Source organism: Rhineura floridana, chromosome 20 (assembly GCF_030035675.1).
Source record: "Rhineura floridana isolate rRhiFlo1 chromosome 20, rRhiFlo1.hap2, whole genome shotgun sequence".
Classification (NCBI taxonomy): domain Eukaryota; kingdom Metazoa; phylum Chordata; class Lepidosauria; order Squamata; family Rhineuridae; genus Rhineura; species Rhineura floridana.
The window spans coordinates 21912205-21925093 of NC_084499.1; the positions used below are offsets into that span (position 1 = coordinate 21912205).

Sequence of the window (12889 nt, forward strand, 5' to 3'; positions counted from 1 at the left end):
ATTGGCAAAGGCTTGTCTGCACTGACTGGCAGCTGCTGCAGGCAAGAACTCTTTCGCAGGCTCACCTGTGATATGCATTGGCAGAGAATTTAACTGGGATGCAGCAGAGTTAAGCTGTGCATGTTGTATGTGTGATTTACCTGAAAGGAGCAGGCTGTGGACTTTTGTAAAAGAAGAAGAGCTACTTTATTCATAGAAATATGTAGTTGATAACAAAGGCACGACTAGTTCCAACTAACAAAGTTGGAGGCGCAATGGCCAGCCTTGGCCATTTGCCCCATGCTAGAGGAGAGGAGCAAAGACCAAAATGTCCCTCAGTTGAATGGAGGAGGAGGAGGAGGAGGAGGAGGAGAAAGCCAAGGTCAGCTCTCTGAGAGGATCCATTCATAGTGGAAGGAGGGGTCACCTCAGGGAAGGACAGGCAGCCTAGCCAGCTGGAGGAGCCTCTCTCTGTCCCCCTTAGGTATGCAAAGAGAACTGAGCAGGAGTTGTTCTTGCCACACTTCCAAGGCCTTAGAGTGGCTGGGATGGAGCCTGGGACCTTTTGCATAGCTAAATGGCCTCTCCGCTTATTGCAATAAAATGCTTTCATCTTGCTTCTTCATGTGCACATCTGATGCCATAGGATGTGCAGCTGGTAAGCAGAGGGTCTTGTGAGGTAAAGAAATATATAAAGAGCGGAGCCACTGGCCTACGTGTGTTGCTTTGTTAACACAGAGACAAATTGCCCCTTTGGGAACAGCAGCACTCTGGAGGCTCCAGAGCTGAGCATCTCTACAGGAATGTTCTGCACTGCAAATCTTTTTTTTTTTCATGCAAATGCAGGACAAAGTGCCATCTGGTGGCCTGATGGAGCAGAGATATAGAAGAGCCCTTGCACACAAGGCTTGAATTGCTGTTGAGGCACTCCTGCTTTCTAAATTAACGCCAGTTCATTCTTCACACAGAAGAGAATGTAGAGGAGAGGCATTTGTACTGCAAATGAGCATTCTAGCCAGTAGTTCTTCCTCTCACCCCCATACATACCTCACTGAAGCAAGGGCACTTATATTTGGCCCGTCTAGTGTAAATGAATACAATGCTTGGAAGGGGGCCAGGGCTTCCAGCTTATGAGAAATATGATTTTCATTAAAACAGTGCATTCCAGAAAGCGACAGGGATTTATCCAGCATTACCCTTACTCAGTGTACACTCATTGAAATTAATGGGCGTGGCCAACTTAAGTTCATTCATTTCAGTGGGTCTACTCTAAGAAACTTACTTGGATAGAATCCATGGGCTACCAGGTCTTTTTTTTTTTTTTTTTTGAAGAGTCATAAAAACATTGCCTACCTCACAAAATTAAAAGTCTGCTGGAATATTTTTCTTCCCTTTCAATATGACACAAGTCATTCAGAACTGGGGTCTCTCTCTTGTTATGTAAGCAGATCCTGCAAGAGGGTGGTGATGAAGCTGGGCGGGGACTTAGGGAGGAGATGGCGTCCTTAGCAGCCTCTGCCTGGCACCGGTCCCTAAACAAAGGTGTGTCTGCCTCCCTCCTGCCTCTCTGCCTGCCTTAGCCAGCACTTGCCTTTCAGACCTCCTTGCTGTTTGGGACAGGCTGGCAGGCAACTGTGGAAGGGAGATCTGTTGGATCCCAGCCTGCAGAGGGCCAAGCCAGGTAAAGGGACCCCTGGGGGGCAGTCCTGTCTCTCTCTCATCAGACTGTCCCTTCCCATAGCACAACCTCCCTCCCCAGGATGGCTATGCTCTGCCTCACTGCTGGCGGCAGAATGCCTCTGAATATCCATTGCTGGAAACGGCAGGAGGGGAGAGGGTGCTCTTGCGCTCAGGGCCTGCTTGTGGCCACTGTGAGAACAGGAGGCTGGACTGGATGGGCCTTCTTTGGCCTGATCCAGCAGGCCGGCTCTTCTTCTAATATGGAAATCCTTTGAGCAAATGATGAATAAGCTCCAAAGCAAGTTAAAAAGGAATGAAAAGATACAGTTCTTTGGGGGCTGGGGGGGTAAGGGAGGGGTAGACAGGTACCTTCTCTAGCTCTGTCACTGCCTGGGTAGCCAATGATCTGAGGGAGAGGTTTGCGGCAGGCTGGCGAGACTCTCCCTGCTGCCAAGTTCCCCCCTCTCTAGTTCCAACTGAAGGAAATGCCAGTGCCTGGCAAGCCCATGCATGCCAAGTGTTTGTACACACAGCTGCTGTGAGTGGAAACAGTCATCAGAGGCAGCTTGCTTGCCAGCAGACAAAAGGCTGTGAAATGCCCCATATGTCTTGGGGGGGGAGGGAATGTGCCACTTTCCTTCCTCTCCATAAGGTTGCAGAGGGAGGGATCCCTCAAATCCTAGCTGCCCAAACAGGAGGGCACAAAATGTTTGGAAAAGGCTGAAGAGGGAAGCAAGTCTTGGTGAGTGGCAGATAATCAGCAAGGCAATCCATTATTTTTTTAGAAAATGTCTCTGCCTTGGGATTTGATTGTGCTGCTTTTAAATCTATTTTTAGTGGGTTTTTTATTATATGCTTATAAATTGTCTTGAGATGTATGTGAAAGGTACTTCATAAATTATTAGCCATAATAAACCCCGTATAAATGCCAGGCACTCTTTGGGACAGTGAGAGTGAGAGGCACTGGGTGCATTAACTGGGTTGCTGTGAAACGATGGAATTTAAATCTGGTGCAGAATCCAGCAGAATCCTTGCAGTGTTGACTTGAGTGGAATTCCACAGAATTTTGCGCCAGACTCAGATTCTACCTTTGCACTCAGAAATCTGGTGATGGAATCTCATATACCGGAGGCAGAGTGAGGAGGGGACTCCTGGTGACCAGCCCCTTGCATTGCATGGATGGCTATTTGTTGCCTGCCAAGCCCCCAACATCCCACCTACCCCGGTTCTCCCCACACCATTCCTTTCATCCCCATGGAAATGTCTCCCCCGCACTCAACACAACGCCCAACCTTGCCTATTGCCATAGAGTACTCTGGTTTCAGAATCCAGTTTAACTCATGCAGTTTGCATTTTTATTTATTATTTATTTATTATTAAATTTGTTAGTCGCCCATCTGGCTGGTTGTCCAGCCACTCTGGGCGACGTACAAGATAAAACAGTATATAAAACAATTAAAATTTAAAAACAGTAAAAAACTAGCCCATCTCAAACACCCGTCTAAAAAGCCAAGTCTTCAGGGTCCTGTGGAAGCTCATTATAGATGGGGCATGGTGTATATCACCTGGGAGAGAGTTCCAGAGGGTGGGGGCCACTATTGAGAAGGCCCTCTCTCGAGTCCTCACCAGCCTAGCTATTTTGACTGGTGGGATCCAGAGAAGGCCCTCTGAGGTCGATCTTGTTGAGCGGCATCCCTGTCGATGCTGGAGGCACTCCTTCAGATAGGCTGGGCCACAACCGTATAGGGTTTTAAAGGTTAAAACCAACACCTTGAATTGGGTTCGGTACACAACCGGTAACCAATGCAACTCCTTCAACACAGGAGTGATGTGATCTCTACGGCGGCTGCCTGCAATCAGACGCGCTGCTGCATTCTGTACCAGCTGTAATTTCCAAACCGTTTTCAAGGGTAACCCCATGTAGAGTGCGTTACAGTAGTCTAGGCGAGTGGTGATCAGGGCATGTACCACCGGTGGGAGCAGATGATTGGGAAGGTAGGGGCGTAGCCTCCGTATCAGATGGAGTTGATACAGAGCTGCTCGGCTCACAGCTGAAACTTGAGCCTCCATAGACAGCTGGGAGTCAAGAATGACCCCCAGGCTACAGACCTGGTCTTTCAAGGGCAATCGTACCCAGTTAAGCACCAGGTCTATATCTCCCAGCCTTCCCTTGTCTCCCACAAACAGCACCTCAGTTTTGTCAGGATTCAGCTTCAACTTATTCCTTCCCATCCAGCCACTCACCAACTCCAGACACTTGGACAGGGTTTCCACAGCCAACCTTGGTGAAGATTTAAATGAGAGATAGAGCTGCGTGTCATCCGCATACTGATGACATTGCAGCCCAAATCTCCTGATGATTGCTCCCAGCGGCTTTATATAGATGTTAAAGAGCATTGGAGAAAGGATAAAACCCTGTGGCACCCCACAAGTGAGGGGCCAGGGATCTGAAACCTCTTCCTCCAATGCTACTCTTTGGTATCTCCCAGAGAGGAAGGAATGGAACGACTGCAATACAGTGCCCCCAATACCTAACCTCTGCAGGCGATCCAAGAGGATAGCGTGGTTGACGGTATCAAAAGCCGCTGAGAGATCGAGGAGGACAAGGAAGGTGCCTTCGCCTCTATCCCACACCCTTCTCATATCATCTACCAAGGCGACCAAGGCTGTTTCAGTCCCATGTCCCGGTCTGAAGCCCGACTGAAATGGATCCAGATAATCTGCTTCTTCCAAGTGTGCTTGGATTGGGTGGTTGTGGTGGTTGTGGTGATGTATAGTCACAATCCTGGCTATAGGCACCCCCCACCTGCTGACACATGCAGACAGGACTGTGTGCAGCCCCCTGGAGCATTGTGCTGTGGATCAGAGAGCTCTTACTGGTCACCCAAGCTTGGGACTGTCCAAAGTTCCTTACTCTGATGGTTGTCAGTGGTGGATGGTGCCCATTGGGACTGGTGGGGTGGAAGACAAGGAGACCAGCTATAGGTGGAGCCAGAGCCAATGGGGAACAGAGTTGCCCCCTGAGTGGTTGTAGGTAAGAAGGGAGGCAGGTGGGGATGGGCTGAGGATAGATGGAGGGGATGAGACAAGTGCACAGGGAAGATAAAGCTGTCAGTGGCTACCAGCCACATTGGCTTGTTCTACCTCCACTGTCTGTCCCTGAATGCCAGTTGCTGGAAACCACAGGAGGGGAAAGTGCTCTAGTGCTCAGTTCCTGCTTGTGGGCTTCTTCCCAGAATGGGCAGCTGGTTGGCCACTGTGAGAACAGGAGGCTGGACTGGTTAGGCCTTTGGTCTCAACTGGCAAGCTCTTTTTATGCTCTTGATTTCCAGTCCCGTCAGTTTCTGTACATGGAATGGGTATAGATGGGTGGGAGCCCCAACTTGCCCTTCTCAGGAAGCAAAATATCTTGGGCCAGCCCTGGCCCCTGGCCCAGAGGTGACAACTACCTCAGCCAAGAACCCTGATTGTTTGGACTTTGTGTGTCCCATTTTCAAGTGCAGCAGCGGCAGCAGCAGAGAGCAAGAAGCTCCGAGTCCTGAAACAGGTATGCTGGGCAGCGCAGCCTTCCTCCAACACCTGGTGCCTCCAGGCATTTTAGACTGCAGCCCCCATGGGCCCCAGCGAGGCAACCCTTACAATGGGGAGGGGCTGATGGGAGTTGTAGTCCTAAACACCTGCAGGGCTGATTTTAATCCTTGCTTCTGTTTGCATTGCAAAGCTTGTTCCTGGGCTGCCCTCTAGTGGCAGGAAAGGGTTTGACTTGACATAACTCCAGACGAGGATGCTCAGAAACGTCTGCCTGGCCAATGTCAATCATGCTCTCAGCAAGCAACATCCAGGCAGATCACTGTTAGGCCTGGCCAGGGATCCCTTCCCAAGGGGGGCAGGGGGCATCTGAAATCCTTGGTGAACAGGTATACCTGGTGGCAAAGGAAGGCAGCAAGGCTATCGTACCTCTAATGGAGGTATAAAGGCAGCAGGGCCAGCCCTGTCGTTGGGCAGAGTGAGGCAGTCGTCTCAGGTGGGCAACCGTGGCAGCCCCCACCCAGCTGTTCTGCCTCAGCCTCCTCACCATTCCCCTCTGTAAGAGACCAGGGCTGTGAGTGCCCGGCTGGACAGATCTGTCTGGTTCTGTCCATTTATAATTTTTCAAATAATAAATTCAGTTCTCCATATTTTCACAGCAATTTACAATTATTTTAAAAATAAACTCCTTGTGAAAATTCAACAGCATTTCAGTCCAAATTTCTCCTAATAAACACATTTTAATGCAGTTTTGACTAATGTGCACTTTTTTGCAAGCAATCTCCCTTAAAATAATGCATTTTGTACATTTGTTCACTAATATATTCATTTTATGCACAAATGGAAAAATGCACCATATATATATATACACACACATTTTTGTGAATATTGCTGGGTTGGAGAACTGCAGTGCAAAATGCAGAGATGCGGATGTTGAAGGATGGATGTGCTTCAGTTTGTGCATTGTTTCAGACAGTGCAAATTAGACAGGTTTGCCTTTAAAATTCAAACTGAATCAAATCTCTCCCCATCCCTCCGATGTGCCGCAGGCCTGTCCTGCCCCCGCCAGAGCCCTACTGCCCTCTGGTGCGCTTGAGGATGCCGTCCCATGACAGAGGGGAGTGATCTTCAGCCGCCAGTCCACTTGGCTTCTGGACATGGAATAGTGAGGCGGCCATCTTGTTTTTTGCTTCAGGCAGCAAAGCATCAGGTCTGGCACTGAACTCCAGCAGCTTTTCTCACGCCTACCTGCATGGGAAGCTGCACCTGCCAGAATCCCCTCTTCTGCAAATGGGAGGGGCTGGTTGAGCGGAACTTGGGGGGGCCCACTACTTTGCCTCTCTCCCCAACTTCCACAGCAATGAATTCTGCCTCCTGGCTTTTCCCGTAGGCTGACGGAAGGTTTCTTTGGTTGGGAGAGAGCCATCTTTGCCCAGGATGGGAGCAACTCGGATCATGTGACGTTGAGCTGAAGACCTGCCCCTCGACAAGACCCCCTGCTTGCCCCCTCCTCCTGTTCCCCTTCAAGCAGCCATTGTTTCCTGGGTCCATCCATCCATGGAGCCCCTGTCCCCTTCCCCTTCCTCTGCGAAGGGCAGAGAGGCCAGGGGCACTTGGCATGAGGATTGTGCCCGCCTGGCAGTATCTCCTGGCAGCCCTCCAGGGAATGGCCGCCTCGCTGGGAAGTTGTTGGAGGCTCTCCGGGGATGCTCTCCTCACGACAAGAAGTTGCAGAAACTGAAAGAGAGGATTCTTGAGCAGCAGAGACGGGCCCTGTTCCTCGCCCTGAGAGAGGAGGAGAGGCCAACCCTCAGCGCTATGGGGGGGCCCCCTCCTTGCACGCAGCCCCTCAAGAGGAAGGTTTGCAAGGTCACCATTGGTTCTCCAGACCCAGCTCACACAGGTTAGAGTTGTCAGAACACGCCTGCCTTGCGCCCGCTGGATCTTTACTATCAGCCAACAAGTGTCTGGTGCCCACTGGAACTGGTGGGGCGGAAGGCAGGGAGCCCAACAGTAGGCGGAGCCAGAGCCAATGGAAGGCGGAGCCAGTTCATTCTAGCTTTGCCCCCATCCTCCTCCTCCCTGCTGAGTTCTACATGGGGCAACACTGAGGCTACGGAGATGGAGGGAGCTGGCAGGCAGGGCCACCCCCTGGACTGATTGTAATTAAGAAGGCAGGCAGGTGGGGGTCGGCTGAGGGCAGGCTGAGGCTGGAGGGGCAGGGCCCCATTTGCCCCGATGGGCCAGCCCTCACTGGCGAAAAGCCCTTCTTATTAAGTTAACATCAATTAGTTCAGTCTTTGGACTACCTCCAGATGCTAAAAAGTCCAAGTGACAGCAGGATACTGCTGCTGTAGAGCTTTGCACCCCCACCCCACCCCAAACAATCTTTGTTGTGTTTTGGTGCATTGTTGAAATCTGGCTTGAATGTCTGGCGTGACTTTTCTCTTGTTGGTGAAGGCCAGGGAGGAAGGTCAGCAGCGGAGAAGAAACGTCCCAGACCCTCCTTGTTGCCCCTTCCTCAGACGTCTTGGAAAGACAGAGGTAAAGTTGTGGATGTGGGAGGGGGCTGCTGCTGCTGCTGCTGCTTGAGCCAATGATTTGTTCAACCTCTCTCAGAAAGATCAGGTCCTCGCAAGAGGACCTGCAATGTATGTGTGTGGGGGGTGTGGGTGTGCAAATGCCCGAGGAGGGTGTTAAGAGGCCAGCAAGCAAAGGTCCATGTGCTGAGGTCATAGAATGGAAACAAAGTTGGACAAATCCAGCCATGTGTGAAATGTAACATGTCGTGAAATGGCTACTAATCCCTGGAATGAATGACTACTACGTTCTCCCTCCCCTGTTGGAGACAGTGTGCTTCTAAATGCCAGTGGCTGGAACAGCCACAGGGGAGAGAACTGCTGCTGCACTCGGGTCCTGCTTGCGGGCTTCTTCCCATAATGGGCACCTGGTTGTGTGAGGACAGAAGGCTGGACTAGGGGGGGCCCTTTGGCCTGATCTGGCTGCTGCCGGGCTCTTCTTAGGCTCCGAAGTGTCTCTGGGGCAATGCATGACCCAGTCAGGCACACACTGCTCTCTGCAGAGGGCGCTCTCTCTTTCTGGGGGTGGGGGCAGTTACCATGATGCAGCCTTTGCCAACCTGGTGCCCTCCGGCTGTTTGGACAACAACTCCCATCCTATGGCTGTGCGGCTGGGCCATGTTGGGAGCTGCACCCAACTGCTTGGGAGCTGCTTTTTGTTGGCCAAACCCAGCTTAGCACGTATGGAATATCAAACCGTTCTCTCCGTCCACCCCCCGCCCCCGTCCCTCTGCTTTGTTTCAATGGACGGCTTGAAAAATGGAAGGCTGCCTTGCCTTCCTGGGAGGGTTGGGTCCCCCCCGCCCTGTGCCAGGCGCAACATTCATCATGGTAGCTGTCGCCACCGTGGAAGCCTCTTTAGTCCGTTGTCGGCAGGGGGAGATGGATGGGAGGTCGGAGGCCACAGCAAAGCACTCAGAGGTTGGGTGGGTGAGGGATTTGCAGCAGTTAGCAGAAAATTAAGCCAGGGCAGCTATCAAATATTCATCTCTTCATGGAAATGTGCAGCGTGAGCGGGGTGGTGGTGGGGATGGATGGGAGGACACAAGGCTACAGGGGTGACAAATTGAGAAGTGCAGGGTCGCTTCATGACAGTCAAAGCCACACGCCCCCTTTTTTGCTGCTGGGTCGAGAATGAGATCCTTGTTAATGCCCTCTCCCACATCAACAGATGTCCCTAGGAGCTAATAAGCATGAAAAGAGAGCTACTGAGAAGAGTCTTCTCAGTAGCTGACTCGCCTCCTTTCACTCTAATTGGTTCCAATCAGCAGGAAAGGACAAGGAAGCAAGTTAGGAGAGTCTTCTCTGTGGCTAATATGCTCCCCTTTCGTGTTGATTATCTCATAAGATGCTGGAGACAGAGGGACCCTACTGGGACCCTGCTCCCATAAAAATAAAGGGTCAAAGACACCCCGAGCTCCTGGACGACTACATCCCTGGTGCTGTGGAAAGTCTTCCTAGGCTCGGTGGGAACCCAGGCCTGTTTTAGGGCTCCAGTCTGTTCTCCCTAGCTGAAGTTGCAGAAAACAAAATGCAGTCACCAAAGCAGCTTCCCAAGAAGGAAAGCCTAATGTGTTTCGTGCTTTTGAGTTGCATGCCCACGGCCTCAGATTCAGTGCCCAATGGCATCTCCAGGCAGGGCTGGGAAAACCTCCCTGTCTGAATCCAGGACAGCTGCTGCCAGTCAGTGTAGACAATAGACAGCTTCCTCTATGACCCAGCACAGCCTCTCTCTCTCTGCTGCTATCTCAGGCTGCCTGGTTGGGGTCGGTGTGAAGGGGGGGGATGCCTGTCAAGATCACACCACATGCAGGCAGGACCTAGCTCTGTGAAGGTCACGGCTTTGCTCTTCCTGGGACTGAACCACGGACCTTCTTCACGCAAAGCAGATGCTCTGCCACTTAGCTGTGGTCTTCCCTTAAAAACAAAGTAAGGCCCCAATCCTCAGGATTAGAATAAAGGCCTGGTTCAAAGAGGAACACAGGACTCCTGTGGCTAGAGTCTTCCTTGCCCTAAGCCAGGCCAATGGTCCATCTAGCTCAATACTGTGTGCACTGACTGGCAGCAGCTCTTCGGGGGTTCAGGAGGGGCATTCCTAGCTTGCCCAGCAGGTGCCAAGGCATGAACCTGGGCCCTTCTGCGCACAGAGCCTCCGAGGAAAGGGCTGAGTTAAGCAAGAACAGAGGGACTGAGCCTTGGCCTGAGCCAGACCTTGGATTAGGCCAGAGCTACTAGCCACGATGGGAATCTCGAGGGGGAGAACTGCTTTGTGCGCAGACCCTGCTTGCCGGAGGCCCACCGGGGCAGCTGGTTGGCCACTGTGACAGTGGGATGCTCTGGACTCGGTGGGCCCCTTTTGGCCTGATCCAGCAGCCAGGCCCTTCTTATGTTCATCTAGCTCAGCAGTGCCTGCACAGACTGGCAGTGACTCTCCAGGGCTGCAGACTTGGGGGTGTTCCTTGCCCTGCCGGGAACTGAATCTGGGAGCCTTTGCATGCAGCACAGGTGCTGTAGCATTGACCTCTTGTCCTCCAGCAGAAGCCACTGTTTGCCAGGGGATAGCGAGGTCCTCACCCTTCTAGGGGCAGGTGGAAGAGGATCAGGCCAAGAAGGAGCACCCAGCTCTTGTAGGACTACCAGGCCTCAGGGGCACCTGGACCTCCTTGCCCACCGCCTTGCATTGGTAGGCAGCCACACCTATATAGTATGTTGCCTCCTCCTGATGCGGCTGCCTTGCTCGTCCTTCCAGCTGGTGCTTGTTTTATGGCTTTGCTGCTTCCTTTTTATAGGGATCTGGTTGAAACAAATCAATAAGCTTTATGTGAAAGAATGTGTGTGCTTGGCACATCAGGACAGCAGACAGCTGCCGCCTCTCCTGGTTTCAGCAATGGCCTCAGAGGGACGGGAGCATGGTTGGGGGTTGCGGGGCCCCAATCCTAGCATCTCATGCCCCCTCCCTCCCTGTTTCTAGCTGCAACGTCTGGTCTCACCCACTACCTCAGTTTGGCTGGAGGCACCTATGCATCTACATGTGCACGTGAAAAGCAAACACCTCTAATCTCTGCACATAAATTAATGTACGCAAATCTGTGGCATGACCCTGGGCCCCAAGTCCTCTGTTAAGTGCCTAGCAGTGTTTTGCAGGGCGGGGAACATGCACAACTGCAGCCACCTGGCGTTCCTTCTTTGTAAAAGACTCTTTTGCTGTTGTCTTCACTCCAGCAGCCCATCTATTTGGCGCATCTGCCTGGAGGGAAGGCCAGAAGCTGGCTAGGAAGGTCTTCGGCCCACCCCTTAAATATCCAAAGCTGGGGAGTGGGTCTGAACGGGAAGCGATAAAGCTGGCCACAGGTAAGGTACTTTGATGACATTTCTCTCTCCTCTCTGTCCAGTTTCTTGGGAGAAAGGTTTTTAAAAAATATTTGTGTAAATGGAGCACAACTGAAACAAATGGGGCAGCTCCTTCAGTCCTTCCAAGTTCTGAAACATTCATGCTCCACTAAAGGTGCCCCAAATGGTCCCTTGCCAGGCTCTGACCCGAAGACATTAAGGGTCCCCACCCCCTGCCCCTATGACTATAGCTACGGACACACCCTTGCAGTCATACGGGCTTCAGGGCGTCCCCACCCGTGTTGTGAATCCCAGGGGGACTCCTGAAATGTACTCCTGCAAGCACGTTGGTTTGATGTAAAGCAGAACAAAATGACTTCCACGTTCTAATTAGGGCACATCCTGCAGAAACTCACCAAACTACAAAGAATGAGCAGCTGGAAAACCAAACAAGCTTCTGCGGTTATGGTTAACTCACAATGATGGCTTTGCATTATGTGCAAACCGGGCTGCTTTGGCAATGAGGATGGGAGCAAACTCACACAACTGCTTTGCCTTGCGTGGAATGTAGCTGAAGTGGGAGGGGGGAAATCAGCACCTCCATTAAGGGCAAACGTAATGCATGAGGGCTTGGGAGTGGCTTCCTGGAAATCAGGTCTCGTAAATGCCCTTTTGGAGACAGAAGATTGTTGCTCGGTGAAAGTATATAATATAGCTACAGTCTGCTCTAAATTGCTTTCCACAGAACCAGGAGAAGATTTGTTAACAACACCCCAGGTAGGACTAAGCTCTGGGGAGAAGAGGAACGGTGGATGCCATAAACACTGTCAAAGCACAGAGAGTGACACAGCTGGAGCCAAACAAGCACAAGATGTTGCAGAATTAAACCAAATCCACAGAGCCTGGGAGAGCCCACGTAGAACCAGCAGCAGAGACCAAAAATATCCAGATCTAGAAAAAAGAGCAGGAAATCTGCAAAGGCCACCTGGAACTAAAGGACATGGAGGTCCCACGTGCTGCTCCGATGGGATCAAGGCCAACGGTTCTACCAAGGTCAAGAATGCAACTACTAGCGCCCGGTTGGTGGGCACCGGAGGACCTTCAGCCCACTGCAAGGGGAAGGCGACAAGGAGGTCTTCTCAGAAGAGTGAGGCACCTTGGGAGGAGAGTTGGCCCAGGAGCTGTGACAAGCCAGAAGCACACAGGCGGCTCGAAGAGGTCCGTGAGTTTATGAGTAAAAAGGTGGCGGAACGAAATAAGAGGACCCAGGAAGAAAAAAGGTCTTTAAATCAGGCCCTTGACGAGAGGAAGAAAAGGTTGCAAGAAGTGTACAGGAAGCAGAAGGAAGCCGTCAGCAGGAAAAAGGGTTGTGCGGAGGTGGCCAGGCAGTGCAACAGGGGAGCAACTTCCAGGATGTGCACCAAGCATCACTGCTGCCCAGTAAGGACATGAAGCGGCATTTGGGGGTGGGTGGAGAGAAGGAGTGGTCGGGAAGGGTCAGTCCTGTTAGCAAAGCCAAACACTTGCAGGTGTTTCTAAGACTGAGTCATGCTGGAAGGTTCTGTGTGCTTGCAAGTGCTGTTGTGCTGTTGCTCAGGATGGAGGGGAAATGCAGTTCAGTGCGCGTTTGAAGGCAAATGTACCCAATTTGCACTTTTCTAAACGTTGTGCTAACCGAAACCCGGCCAGCCGAAACTCAGCATATCCAAGGGATAAAGACTGTCCCTATTGGTTTGTAAGATTGCTCCACAACCCAATGTCCACCAGATGCTTTTGATTACAAAATGTCTGGA

The 12889-nt window shown here is 51.7% G+C and overlaps 1 protein-coding gene across 3 annotated transcripts in view; it reads left to right on the forward strand.

Moving 5' to 3' along the window:
- Nucleotides 1-1585: 1585 nt before the first annotated feature.
- The window catches only part of CCDC187 (coiled-coil domain containing 187), a 34433-nt gene continuing 23129 nt past the window's right edge, over nt 1586-12889 (forward strand). Inside the window, exons 1-5 of one of the 3 annotated variants that reach the window (XM_061603882.1) lie at nt 1586-1660; nt 5163-5206; nt 7648-7731; nt 10989-11117; nt 11842-12536. In XM_061603882.1, coding sequence (XP_061459866.1) covers nt 12327-12536 — 210 coding nt within the window. In that variant the 5' untranslated portion in view covers nt 1586-1660; nt 5163-5206; nt 7648-7731; nt 10989-11117; nt 11842-12326. Of the gene's footprint in view, nt 1661-2263; nt 2402-5162; nt 5207-7035; nt 7091-7647; nt 7732-10988; nt 11118-11841; nt 12537-12889 lie in introns of those variants that run through there. The other 2 variants (XM_061603884.1, XM_061603883.1) reach the window with 2 other exon arrangements.